The 14244-nt window shown below is 49.9% G+C and overlaps 1 protein-coding gene across 1 annotated transcript in view; it reads right to left on the reverse strand.

Annotated features, from left to right (window-relative positions):
* Window positions 1–13025: 13025 nt before the first annotated feature.
* Window positions 13026–14244, reverse strand: part of ANGPT4 (angiopoietin 4) — a 40325-nt gene continuing 39106 nt past the window's right edge. The window contains exon 9 of the mRNA XM_045528863.1: window positions 13026–13929. Within this exon, the coding sequence (XP_045384819.1) occupies window positions 13769–13929 (161 nt within the window). The 3' untranslated portion in view covers window positions 13026–13768. The remainder of the gene's footprint in view (window positions 13930–14244) is intronic.

A 14244-nucleotide genomic window follows, 5' to 3' on the forward strand; every position in this document is an offset into this window, starting at 1 on the left:
GTGGGAGAGCAAAGTCATCAGCACACAGAGTTGGGTGGATGTGCGTGACAAACCAAAACCAAATGGCATCACAGCGGAGTGTCCCACATTCACCCTGCTAGTGGCCATTCAGGTTTAGCAAAGCAACATTGTCCATATCATTAAATTAATGTTGTTATATTGATGAGATGGCAGCATAGCTTAGTGATCAGGGCTGCAGGCTTAAGAATCATGATTCCTTACTTCAAATCTGTCTTGTTTCTTGCCTAGTCCTCAGACTATGGGCAAGTCACTCAAACTTTCTGAGCCTCAGTTTGCTTATCTCTAAAATGGAATTGCAATAGCACCTAGTAATAGACTGCTAGTTGTCTGTGCAATTCTTTTCTCTTTTTTTTTTAACCACACCCTGATTTTATTCCTGATGGCAATGTACCCAGCTAAATAAAAGACTATATTCCCAGCCACTCTTGCACCACTTTTTTACTGGTGGCCAATAAGTGGAAGCTGTCAGGTGAGACTTCTGGGGAATACCCTTAGAGGAGGCTGATGCAGCTGGGAGGAAAGCCCATTTGCTTTTCTTTCTTCTTCTTCCTACATGGGACTCAGGCATTATGGCTGGAGCCCTAGCAGCCATCTTGGATCAAGAAGTGACCTTGAAGATGAAGCCATATGGTAATGAGATTGACGCAACATGAGGCTAAAGGAACCTGGAACACTGATGATATAGTGGAGACTGCACCAGCTCTGGACTGACTCTTCCCAGACTTCTTTTTAAAAATAAGTCTTTTATTTTAGGACAGTTTTAGATTTAAGAATTATTGCAAAGGTAGTACAGAGAGTGTCTACATACCCTACATCCAGTTTCCCCTATTATTAACATCTTATATTAGTATGATACATATGTCACAATTAGTGGACCGATATTGTATCATTATTAACTGAAAAGTTCATTCAGATTTGCTCAGTTTTTCCCTAATGTCCCTTTTTATTTCCAGATCCTACCCAGGACGCCACATTACATTTAGTAGTTATTATGTCTCCTTAGGCTATTTTGGTTGTGACAGTTTCTTAGACTTTCCTTGTTTTTGATGAACTTGACAGTTTTGAAGATTACTGGTCAAGGATTTTATGTTAATAACATTTCCCTCAGTTATAGGCTAATTTTTCTATTTTTAGTAGAGATGGGGTCTTTTGCTCAAGCTGGTCTTGAATTCCTGAGCTCAGTTGGGATTTTTCTTGTGATTAGACAAGGGGATGCGTTTGGGGAGGAAGACCATGGAGGTAGCACATCACATTATATCAGGGGTACATACTGTCATTATGACTTATCACTGTGGATGTTGGCTTTGGTCACTGGCAGTTTTCTCCATTTGATTGATACTGGCATCTCTCCATGTAAACTCATTCCTTTTTCCTTTCTGTCTGTACTGTACTCTCTGGAAGAAAGTTACTCTGTGCAGCCCACACTTAAGGAGATGTTTCACCTCCCTTAGGCTGGAGCATTTTCATAAATTACTTGGAATACTTCTGCATGAAAAATCTCTTCTATTTATTTATTTAATCATTTATTTATATCAGTATGGACTCACGTATATTTATCTTTACTTTGGGTTGTAATCCAGTACGACTTTATTTATTTTGTTGCACAAATTGTTCTACCTCTGACTCTTTCGGGTGGCTCCCCAGACTTCTTGACATGGGAGAAAAACAAACTGAGGTAGATATTTTGCAACGATGGTCTCAAATTCCTCCCATTCCTGTATGCTCACCCCTTTGCAATGACACTTTGCAACTTCTCTCAGCAAGACCTCATCTTTTTCCATCCCTTGAACCTGGGCTTGGCCATGCCACTTGCTTTGGCCAATGGGAAAAAGCCGAGGCTTGAAAAGGGCTTGTACGTTGGGGTTTGTTCTCTTGTAGCACCTGGGATGCTGAGACCACCGTGTGAGCAAGCCCCGGCCAGACTGCTGGGGGATGAGAGGCCAGGTAGACCACCTACCTCCATTATTCTTGTCTACGACCAGGCCACAGCCATGTGAGCGAGGCCATCGACCACAGCTGACTGCAGATGCACAATGAATCCAGAGGCAAGCTGTTTCCAGCCTGGGTCCAACACTAAGAACAGTTTATTGATCAATCCTCCAATGACCCCATGAGGCAGTAGTATTATTGGCTTGTTACAGAGGGGGCCCGAAGCACAGAGGGGCTATGCAGCTTGCTTAAGGTCACACAGATATCAAGTGGCTGTGCATTATTAAATCTATCAGCTGCTTTTACAGCCTGCGGGCTGCTGTGGGCCTGTTCTCTGTATCCCATCAGAAAGTAGGTCTGGTTAATTGTTTCTTTCCCAAGGTTAAGTGATTTCAATAAAAATAATGAATATATATCACATGGATTATTGGCAGTCATCATTTGCTAATCCTCATGCCTGTGCCACGTTGGATCAATTCCTAGAGCTCTGTGAGGTGTTTATTAAGGAGCGGGTGGCAGAATGGACAAATCAGGCCAAGTCACTTTCCCTCATTTTCTCATTTAAGAACAGGGATGATTACTTGCTGAGCTGTGAGGATTCAATGAAGTATCGCATCTCCTCGATTGTAAATGGTGGCCTCTATGTCTCGTAGGTGCTATGTCTGAGGAGATTTGGGTAGAAAGAGAAAATAATAACTTGTATTTTGCCTAATGTTTAATTTATTAACTTTTTTTTAAAAAAACAGCTTTGTTGAGGTCAAGTTGACATGTGAGAAATGCATATATTTAAAGTAAACCATTTGGTCAATTTTAACATATGTACACACTTGTGAAACTGTCACCACAGTCCAGATAAAGAACTTGACTTATCTAATATCTAATATCTAACAGCATTCACGTTCCCTCGTGTGTAATTTAGAGGAAGGTGTTGTCTCAGAGCAGGGACTCTGGAGCGCTTGTCTGTGATTTGTAGGAAAGAGGAGAATGGTTGTCCAGTGTATGTTGCTCAGTTGCTAAGCCTCAGGAAACGTCACCCCTGACACACCCCTGGGCATCCTCTGCTCACTTTTGAAACCCATCACAGCCATGCTCTTGTGCCACTAGGGCCTTTTTAAGTTGCAGGTGACAGAAACCCAATTCAAAGTCGCTTGAGCAAAACTGGACTTTTATTGGTTTAAGGAGCTGAAAGTCCACAGTGAGGCTAGTTTCAGGTGCAGCTTGATCCAGGACTCTAAAATACCTTCAGACACATCTCTAGATGCCGCTTTTCTCTCTGTGCTGTCTCACGCATGCGCACGCTGTCCTCAGGAATACAAAACAGTCTCTAGCCACGTAAGAGGTGAGGGAGGGGCCAGGCTCCGGGCTTTCTTCTTTCCTCTGGAGTCCAGTGGCAGTGCCAGCCATGGAAAGGGTTTTTAACATAAGAATGACCTGATTAGATTTGAGTTCTGAGAAGATCATACCACCAGTGGTGCAGAGCTAAAATGGTAATTTAAAAAAAAGCTTTTTTTCTTTAAAAATCCTTTTTGAAAAAAAGAGTCACAATTGAGTTAGCATCAGGCAGCATTCTGGATCCCTCTTTGGGATCTTATGTCTCTTACCAAGTCCCTGGGGAAAAAATATGTATCAGCTAAGATTATAAGTCCCAAAGAACAGTGGCTTAAAGAAGATAAAATTTGTTTGTCTCTTGTGGAAGGGGGCAGGGCTGGTGTGGGAGTTCCATGATCAAAAGAAATCCCTGCTCTTCCCATCATCCTATCCTGCGGGCCCACTGCAGCTTTGGTCCTCAAGCTCACCTCATGGCCCAAGCTGCTGGTACTCCAGCCATCACACCTGCACCTCAGGTAAAAGGAAAAGGGGGGTGGCAAAGGGGCCCAGCTCCTGGTTGGGTCATCTCCACTTAAGTGGCTTTCCCATTTTTACACATGGCATTTCTTCTTATGTGTCATCGCCCAGAACATAGTCACATGCCATACCTTTATATCATGGGAGTCTGGGAAACATGACCTCTATATGAGCACACATGATGGGGTGTGTGTGTGGGGGGGTTTGAATAGGCTGTACATTCTTCAACACTCTTCCCGTCAACAGGTGTGGTTCTATAACTACTGTGTACCCCCCACTCCCCACCTGCATCTGGGCCGGGCTCTGTAAGTGCTTTGATCAATAGAATATAGTGGAAATGATGGTGTTACAATGTGATGTACCCTGCTAGGTCAAAAAAGGCCATGCAGCTTCTGCCTGATTGGTCTGGAACCAGAACCAGCTTCCTGGCATGTGATTTGTTCCATCTCTCAGGGCCCGGTACTCAGAGGTCATGCACTTGTTTGAATGCCTTGCTGTGGTCTTGAAATTCTTATTGATTTTCTTTGAATTTGTATTTTGTAAGTGACATCTGATGTAATGGCGGAGGACGTGCAGAGGCCTCCACCACTACCTTGTCACCCTATCAGCACGTTTGTGATGCCTGCCACACGCTTCCATGACACCCTTACCTTGTATGTAGGGCCCCATGCTCAGAAGGGCTCCTCTCTTGGTTTAAGGCTCAGCTGTTACCATCTTGAAATTCTTTTTTTTTTTGAGACAGAGTCTCACTCTCTTGCCTGGGCTAGAGTGCCTTGGCATCAGCCTAGCTCACAGCAACCTCAAACTCCTGGGCTTAAGCGATCCTACTGCCTCAGCCTCCCGAGTAGCTGGGACTACAGGCATGCACTACCATGCCTGGCTAACTTTTTTAATATATATTTTTAGTTGTCCATATAATTTCTTTCTATTTTTAGTAAAGATGACTCTTGCTCAGGCTGGTCTCGAACTCCTGAGCTCAAATGATCCACCTGCCTCGGCCTCCCAGAGTGCTAAGATTACAGGCGTGAGCCACTGCGCCCGGCCCATCTTGAAATTCTTAACTTTATCTTTGAACTTGGTATTGGAGGTGAAGTCTGATGGGAAATGGAGCATGCATGTGAGCAGAAGACATACATGTAATATGGGTGTCCACTGTGCACATGTAGTGTTCACAGTGCCCCATGGGCATAGAACTCTGGAGATCCCACAATGCATGGATGCTTGGCGAGACTCAAGGTGAGTACAAGGTGAGCATGCTACAGCTACCCGGGCTGAGGCTCAGCCTCCACAGAGGAGAGACAAACCTGAACTCCTGACCCAAGTAATCCATGAGCATAATGCAATACATGGTGGCTGTTTTTCGCTACTAAGATTGAGTTACTTCGATGTGCAGAAATGAATGTAATAGAGTTTATTCTCTGGGTGACTCCAATCTTTTGTTTATACAAATGAAGCCACAAAGAATAATCTTGTACATATATTATGTATATTCAGGGTAGATTCCTAGAAATGAGGACTACTGCATTCAAGGCATATATAATTGTTTTAGCTATTGCCAATTTTTTTCCCAAACTCTTACTTTTCCCCGAGTGGCTTTCTTTGTGATTACAGTCTATTTGTATATGTGTAATCCCCCAACATACCTACACAAATGTAGAGAAACATGCAGAGAGAAAAGTGCATGAATAAAGGCACAGCTCGATGAATCTTCACAAACTCAACATGTGTGGCTCTCACCCAGGTCAAGAGCCAAACATTCCTAGCACCCCAAAAGCTGCCCCAGCACCCCTTCCCAGTGAATACTCCCTTCTATGGTATGAGTTTGCCACTATTTATCCATTTTCCTCTTGACATTTCTAGTTAAAGAGTTTTATACTCTTTAGTTTCTGTCATTCTCATCAGAACCTGTTGCAAAGATGTCAGGTTTGCTAGATACTCCCTTAGCTGTCTGTTGGGCTAGTTGTTCTCAGACTAGGTTCCTGTGGAACCCTGGGGTTCTTTCCCAAAAGACAGGAAAAGAACAAATGCATGGATTGGCTTCTCTCAGTTTAAAATTCTCCCTAAAACCTTCGGGGTACAGTCCCACCTGTCTGCTACAAATCAAGTTTTAGTGATGACAAATGGTCAAGAAACAGGAAATAACGGGAAACCCCAGAAATGCCACAGGCTGCATTGAGAATAACAGTGACCACCATTTACGGAGAGGTGCCTTGGTGTGGGTCTTTTGTACACAGCAAGATACATTTTCTCGAATCTGCAAAAGCCTTGGCAAGATGGGTATCATGGTGCCTATTTCACTGGGAATAAAAAGCAAGCTTTTGAGCAGGGAAGTAACTTGTTCCAGGTCCCACACTCACATCAGGGGACAGGAAAGCCTGCAGGCTCTGGGCCACCCCACGCACTCCTCTTTTATGTCCTCTTCAGTCTGGCACCCAAGGCCCTGCCTTCCTCAACCCCTGCCGGGCTCGGGCCTCTTCCCCTCTGCCCCCTTCCCAGCTGCCTGAAGCTCTGTCCTCCCAACCCCAGGCCTTTGCATGTGCTGTTCCCTCTGCCTAGAACCTTCTTCTTCCTCTTCGTCTAACCCCTCCTCGTCCTTCAAGGATGCCTTCCCCAACTATGTTGGTGTCCTTACTCCAATAGCACCTTCTAGTTCCCCTATCACGTTCACTGTACTTTTGTTGTTGGGTTAAATTATGTTGAATTTCTGCCTCTTCTCACCCACTCCAAACCTTAGAGCAGATGTCAGTCGGTTTTGTTCTTGGCTGTGTCCCCAGCTCCTAGCACACAGTTCCTGGCACATAGTAGGAACTCAACAAATACTTGTTGTGGAAAGGGACAATCCTCTTTGAGTCTTGTGGCAACCCTGTGAAGCAAGCAGGGCTGGGCTGCGCACCCCCATTTTACAGATGAAGAAAGTGAGGCCCAGAGAGAGATGAGGCTGGTCCAGGTCTCTGATTTGTGGACACGGATTGGGCGACTGTAGTCCTGACACCTCCCAGACACTGGGATGTGAGGGGGCAGGTGATGGCTGAGGGAAGGGGCCTGCCAGACTCCCACAGTCCTCCCTGCTCCCAGATTACAATCAGCAATCGTGGTCTGTCCCTGCCCCTGCGCTACCCAGGGCACAGTGCAGGAGGTCCTGGAGGTTGACAAGAAGAAAAAGTTCAGCCCCACTCAGAAAAGAGCTGGGGTGGCAGGTCCTGTGGCCGCGCATGCTGACCCCAGGGCAGGAGAGTCAGGAAGTCAGAAGCCAGGAGGAGGGTCCCTGTCCCCTACCCCCAGGCTCCAGTTCACTCTCAGGAGGGACCAGTGGGGACAGTGAGCCTTTATCTCGTGTGAGTTTCAAGCACGGCCAGCTTGAACTCAGCATCTGCTTATGGATTTAATGATTTTTTTTAACCTTGGTCAGAAGACCAAGATAAAACACACTCTGGAGCAGGTGATTTGCATTCAAAGCCACCTCTGTGACCCTTCACTATGTGATTTTGGCCAAGTGACTTCACTTTTGCCCACCTGCAAAAGGGGGTGATGACAATAACACCTATCCAATAGGGTCACAATGGGGCTGTCATGGATATGCTAAGGGAAGCTCTTTGTGTGGTGCTTGGCACAGAAAAAGAATTCGAGAGAACTTACTGTGCACAGACCCTGTCCTAGGTGCCTTGCAATTGACTAACCCTGCACAGGGATTTTAGAGGCGCTGTCGCTATCCCTCTAAGGGGCAGAAGCGGGATCTGGACTCGGCTCTCCGCAGAACCAGAGGCCGAACCAGGAAACCATATACCTAGAGCAGCTGCTGCAGGCTGGGCCCTGCACTCGGTGCCATAGGGCCATGGAGGTCATGTGGAAACGGGCACTTCTTCCAGGACAACTGATGGTCATCTGAGACCCTTTCTTCAGAAGGGACACTCAGGTCTGAAGCCTCCGAGCCCCATACTGAGAACCCCTAGAGCAGAGGGGGGGCTGGAGGCAAACAGAGTGTTAGACTTCACTCTCAAGGTACTAGGGAGCCACTGAAGACCCCAGGCAAGGGAAGTGACATGGACTAGGAGGAAGCAAATCTAAAGATGGCTCCCTGTTGGGAAGCTGCTGGGATTGTCCAGGCAAAAGACAAGGCTGGGGTGGGAGGGTAGGTGCTGGAGGGGTGGGCTGTGCTGGATGTCCCGTTTCCCTTCCTGCCATCGGGAAATGGCACCTTTGGGTGCAGCGAGCCTGGCTCCAGAAAAGAAAGCTGCAGTTGCAGATGGCAGAGCTACGCACCAGCCATGGATTGCTCAGTGGCAGACGTACATGACAGAGATATATTAATAAGGAATCCACTGAATTCTACAGCGGCTTAGCTTGTGTACTAACTCCTAGTGTGACTTCAGGCAAGGCACTTTGCTTCTCTGAGCCTCAGTTCCCACATCTGTAAAATGGGGGTGATAAAAGAACTTACTAAGATTCAATGAGATGGGGTATGTAGAGTTAGCATGAACGAGGCACACAGGCCACGCCTGTTGTTCCCACCCAAGGCTCGCCCCCATGTAGAAGACACTCCTAACGCCCTGTTTGTTTTCTCTTCCACCTTCTGACTCCCCCAGTGGCACCCAGCTCTCAGGGCAGTGGACGCAACAGGTCTTTGACCTGGATTGAGACCATAACAGGATTTGGGTGACTTTCAGGTGGAGGTGATTGGTGATCCCTCTCCTGCATTTTACAGACTGGGAAACTGAGGTCTAGCGAGGGGTAGGAATTTGTCCCAGCTCCACAGAGGGTTAGGCAGAGAGGTGACTGGATCCAGCCATCAAAGGGCATCGAGTTGGGTTTGGTCTTGGATGGAGGTGTTTGGAAGGTGCATCCTCCCACTTGCTCACTGGGCTCCAGCCACGCTGGCCTCCTGTGGTTCCTCAAATTAGCCAAGCTCGTGACCACCCCAGGGCCTTTGTACCTGCTGTTCCCATTAGTGGGTCTGCTCTTCCCACGCCTCTTCACCTGGCTGCCTCCTTCTCACCTGATTAGCCCTCAATTTAAATAGCACCTCTTCAGAGGGGTCTTCCCTGAACCGAAGTGGGACCCTCTGTAATTCTCTTCTCTTCTTTCTTTCTTTCTTTCTTTCTTTCTTTCTTTCTTTCTTTCTTTCTTTCTTTCTTTCTTTCTTTCTTTCTTTCTTTCTTTCTTTCTTTCTTTTTCTTTCTTTCTTTCTTTCTTTCTTTCTTTCTTTCTCTCTCTTTCTCTCTCTCTCTCTCTTTCTTTCTTTCTTTCTTCCTTTCTTTCTTCCTTTCTTCCTTTCTTCCTTTCTTTCTTTTCTTTCTTTCTTTCTTTTCTTTCTTTCTTTCTTTCTTTTCTTTCACAGAGTCTCGCTCTGTTGCCCGGGCTAGAGTGAGTGCCATGGCGTCAGCCTAGCTCACAGCAACCTCAAACTCCTGGGCTCAAGTGATCCTCCTGCCTCAGCCTCCCAAGTAGCTGGGACTACAGGCATGGGCCACCATGCCCGGGTAATTTTTTCTATCTATGTTTTTAGCTGTCCAAATCATTTCTTTCTATTTTTTAGTAGAGATGGGGTCTCGCTCTTGCTCAGGCTGGTCTCGAGCTCCTGACCTCAAGCAATCCTCCCGCCTCAGTCTTCCAGAATGCTAGGATTACAGGCATGAGCCACCATGCCCGGCCTGTAATTCTCTTATTTCTCCCCACTGATTATTGTCTTCATTTGCAATACGTTATTAATTTGTTAATTTCCTCTTTTAAACTATTTTTTTTAAATTTAGGTTTTGCCAGTCTCTGCCTCTAGCTGCTCAGCTGTGAGTACAGGAGGGTGGACGTCTATTTTGTTCACTGCTCCACCCCCATTACCCACCCAGGCCTTGGCCCAGGCAGCCACGTGCTACACATTTGCTGTGTGATTAAATTAACGCATGAAGGAATGAATAAATGCATGAACGAATGTGCTGGGCTGTCCACCGTCGCACTGAACTCTTACGACTTCCCTGTGAACGAGATCCCAGGTTCCCCACATCGCAGACAAAGAGAGGGAGGCTCAGAGTGGTCCCATACAGTAGGGCAGGAATGTGTCAGATGCTGAAGGCCGTTAGACCGCCCTGCCCTCAGGACACATGCGAACCTCAGCTGCACAATCCCACATCAACCTGACACTAGAAAATAGCAAATTGCTGCTGGACATGGCGTGGACCAGACCCCATTCTCTGGAGGGCTGTTCCATCAAAAGATGCTGATGCTGGTGTTGCCAAGGCAACACGGTTAGCTTTCTGAAGCATCTTTAAATGGGAGGAGTGAAGGCCCACACAGACACTGAGGGGAAGGGAAACTCAGAACAAGGGGTCAAATCCCCCAGCCACTAAGACAGACTGTCCTGATAGCGGCCATCCCCTACCCCCGCAAAGGGCCACTTTCTACCTCGCCCGTGGCTGTTGTCTCTGGGGTGTGCACGGTGCACTCTCTCCCCAGTGTGGAAATTGCCTTTGCTGGGAACACGCGCAGGTCTCAGAAACAGTATGTTCCGCCTGGCTGGCTCTACCGGGATCTCTCAGGTGCCAGTAGGAAAGACAGCCTAGTCTTGGAGGCCTTTCCAGAAAGTTCCTTCAGTCCTTGATATAGGTGGAGAGGACACCACTCCCACATTTTTGGGTGGATCCTAAGATGCCTCCAGAGTGCTCTGGCAGCGAGTGGCAGCTCATAGATGCAAGTGTGCTGGGGTGGTTTTTGGCTGTGCTGCCTTGGGTGAGACCCTTCCCCTCTCTGAGCCTTAATTTCTTCATCACTAAAATGGGGAGAAAACTGGTCTGGTGCAGGGAGAGGTGACAGAATTTTGCATGGGAATCTGCAGATGCAGGTATCCTGGAAGCCAGTTTCTGGTATAGTCTTGGCCCCAGGAGACCCAGCACGGGGCCTAGTGCTGCCCAGGGTCCTCTGCCTCGTCTTGTCTGTGGCCATCGTGAGTCTACGGTGAAGGGAGACAGCATCACTGTCAGAAGGGGTTTTAGAGGTTGGCAGATACTCCGTCCTTATTGCACCGAAGTGACACTGAGGCTCAGAGAAGGCGGGGCTCTGATCCAGGGGCAGAGAGAGGCTGTGACCGGGGTCTAATATCCCTGGGCAGGACACAGCTTTGTCCCTGATAATCTGAGGCCACCTGGGGATGAGCTGAAGTCTGGGGCCAGGCGCTGGGGACAGAGAGGCTGAGAGGGGACAGAGATGGAGAGAAGACAGGTGGGAGTCAGAGACAGGGAAGGAGGGAAAGTGAACACCTGTTCTTACCTGCCCAGCGTCACGACTTGAGTGGGACTGACCCCGCCCCTGGTTCTAGACGTGATCATGTGACCCAGGCCTGGCCAATCAGAATCACAGTGATAAGTGCAGGGATGGACACAGGACCCACCCTGGCTGGAGAAAATCTTCCCTGTGCTGGAACCACTGGGACAGGGGAGCTCCCTGTGTCAGGGATGCCGAGCTGGGAGGACACGAGCCCGGGGCTGCTGGAGCCATCTTGTCAGGAGAGACCCTTCCTGGCTGAGAACGAAGTCAACGCGGCAGACGGTAGGGCTGACAGGTGGAGCGACATCATTTGAGCCTCTGGATCTACCTTCCCGTGCACCCACCCTTAGACTTCCCAGTTACATGAGTCAATTTATGTCTTAGGATTGAGTTTCTCTCCCTTGTGCCAGAGAGTCCCGGCACGGAGGAGGAAGGAAGGTAAGAAGGAAGGATGAATATTTAAGAACAGGTGTCTGAGTGTAACCCAAATCGGCTTCCTGGCCTTTAGAACACGGGAGTGCAGACAGAGATTTGGCCTTCACCCCACCCAGGGGAGTCCTTTCCCTGGGGCTCAGCGCCTTGCCCCACCTCCCCTCCAGCACGCAGCCAGCCTGTGAGCTCTGCAGTACAGAAATAAGTGCTGTGGATCCAAAAACCCAGTGCCTTCCCCTCATCGGGGCCCAGGAGGGGGATGGCATGCACTGGGGGGATGCCTTCCTCACCCCATTCACCTCTCTGAGGACTAACAGTTATTAGGCACCTGCTTCGTGCCGGGCTCTGTTAAGAGGTTGATAAACATGGTCCATTTCCTCATTGCCACAGCCCAGCGAGGAGGGAGTCTTACCATTTTCAGTTTATGGACAAGACAACTGAGGCTTTGACAATTGGGAAGACAACTGTGGCCTTGAGAGGCCGAGCCACTCGCCTAAGGACTGCCCAGGGCACCACGCTGCACACAGCAGGTGCTAAATGAAGGTCTACTGGGCAGATGCTGCGTAAAGCAGTTTGGGCTTTCTGGGCAGCACCCTGCCCCCAAACACTTTCCCCATCCTGCCTGAAATGCCACCGCTGGCAATAACATCCTCTGGGGCTTGACGGGGAGAAAGTGCTGTTTCCCTTGGAGGAGATCAAAGTCAGTCTGTGCTGCGTTTACTCGGGGGTCGGCTGGGCGTGGGACTCAGGGGCCGGGGCAGAGCCACGTGGGATGAAGGTGTCCCGTTCCCACTGGCCCAGCCTCATCCTGGAGAAAACCTTCCGGAGACAGAATTGTACCCTGGGCTAGGGCAGGTGGGGCCTGGCTGGGCCTGGGTGTTGGCCAATGACGAGGGCTGAGAGAGTGACACGGTGATGGCGTGGGTGGCAGAGTGGCTGTGGACCCTTCCTGACTTCAGCCTCTGAAGGAAGCTCACGAGGGACCCCTGGACCCCCAAACTCAGGCAAAGGCACTGCTGTTGGGTGAGGTGGGGAGGAGGGGGCTCGGGGTTCTGGCTGGGAGGCGGGAGGGATCTGGCCTGCTGTCCTGCCCAGCAATCCCTGTGCCTGAGCCTGGGTGAGCTGAGGTCACAGGGAGTCCTGAGGGCAGCCACACGGGCAGAGATCCGGCTGCATGGGGCCAGAAGGAGCCTTGGAGGACTTTGGCACATAGCACAGATGGGGACTTAGTTCTAGATCTTTCTTCAGGGATGATGTGTGTCTGTTTCAACCCAAAGCTTCCTTCCAGTTGTTTTTAGAGGCTGAGACTGTCACTGTGGCCCTTGTAGCCAAAAAGGTTGAGTATGGCTGGGGTGGAGGATGGGGCCTTGGGGTTCCTCATGATGGGTGAGGACCAGCTTTTCCCAAGGGCATCTACAGCCTGGAGAGATGCCCTGGAACAAACAGGGCCAATTTTCAAATAACTAAATCTGAAGAAAGCTGCCCACGCTAGCCCCTTTGTGTGCAGTCACAAGGCACGGGACTACATTAAAGGCTCTGACAAGTCCTGCAGGTAAGAATACCTATTCATTTTGATTTAACCTGCTGTTTCCTTCTCTGACTTGATCACAGGTACTTTTAGAGAGGAGCCCTAGTTATTCCCCGTGGAACACACTTTAGGACGTGCTGGGGGTGAAGTAATAATGCCTCTTAGGTCTTCTGAAGCCCCTGAGCTCCAGACATCAGAGACTAGCTGTGGTGGAGTATGGAGGGGAAATCATGATTAATCCACCCACTGGGGGTGGACGCATTCCTTTCAGTCTTGAAAAGAAAGTTCAAGGATATCTCTAGTCTAGGAAAGCTTGGAACAGGAGCTTGGAGTGGGAGATGGCCCTCTCACCCACCCCAGGGACGGTATCTGAGCCTCCACCCGGCGGCTTCCTGCCCGCAAACACCTTCCCACCTGCCTGCAATCCCACTCCTAGTCAAGTATGCCTTTGAGGAGCCAAGTTTGGCCTATTCGGGGTATTGCGACTCTCAGGCTGGCGGGGAGGCCCTGCAGGAGGGACAAGGGAAGAGGGGCGAGGGGTACTGCAGAGGCAGGGGTCCCCAAAGCCCCACCATTTCACAGACTGAGGGGAACGGGGAGGCAGGTGACTCGTCTGGACTTCTGGGGCAAGGAGGGTGGCTCAGGAGGCCCAGGGCGTCGAGGACGAGACCCTGGCATTGCGTCCTGTGTTTGGGTGCCGCTGCCCACGGGCTGCCAAGGCGGGGCTCCTCCTGGGTGGTCCGGCCTCAGGCCGCCTGCCCGTCAGACGCCCACGGGCCGCAGCATCATGCGAGTGGCACGCAGCGAGTAGCTGGGGCCCTGGAAGTAGTGCCAGCGGATGCCGTTGAGCTTGCGCACGTGGTGGCGAGCCGGGTAGTAGATGCCGTTGAGGTTCGAGAGGCCGCAGGCGTCAAACCACCACCCTGGTGGAAGAGGGAGGAAAGAGGCTGTGGGAGTGGGGGTTCAGGCCAGTGGGGTGAGGGCAGCCCCCGTACCCCAAAGAGAACAAAGACTAACAGGGGCTGCTGCCTCCTCTGGGAAGCCGGCCCGCTGGAGAGGCAGCCGGGTGGGCATGGGTGAGGGCGGGCGGGGGGTGGGGTGGAAAACAGACCCCCTGCCTTTGGGGCCTCGGGACAGCGAGGGGGCTCTCCCCGCCTTCTCCCCATCCCCTCTGTGACCCTGCCTTCCTCCTTGGCCTTCCCTCCATGGGCCCGCACCCCTCCCCCTCGCCCGCCCCG

This window comes from Lemur catta, chromosome 17 (assembly GCF_020740605.2).
Source record: "Lemur catta isolate mLemCat1 chromosome 17, mLemCat1.pri, whole genome shotgun sequence".
NCBI lineage: Eukaryota > Metazoa > Chordata > Mammalia > Primates > Lemuridae > Lemur > Lemur catta.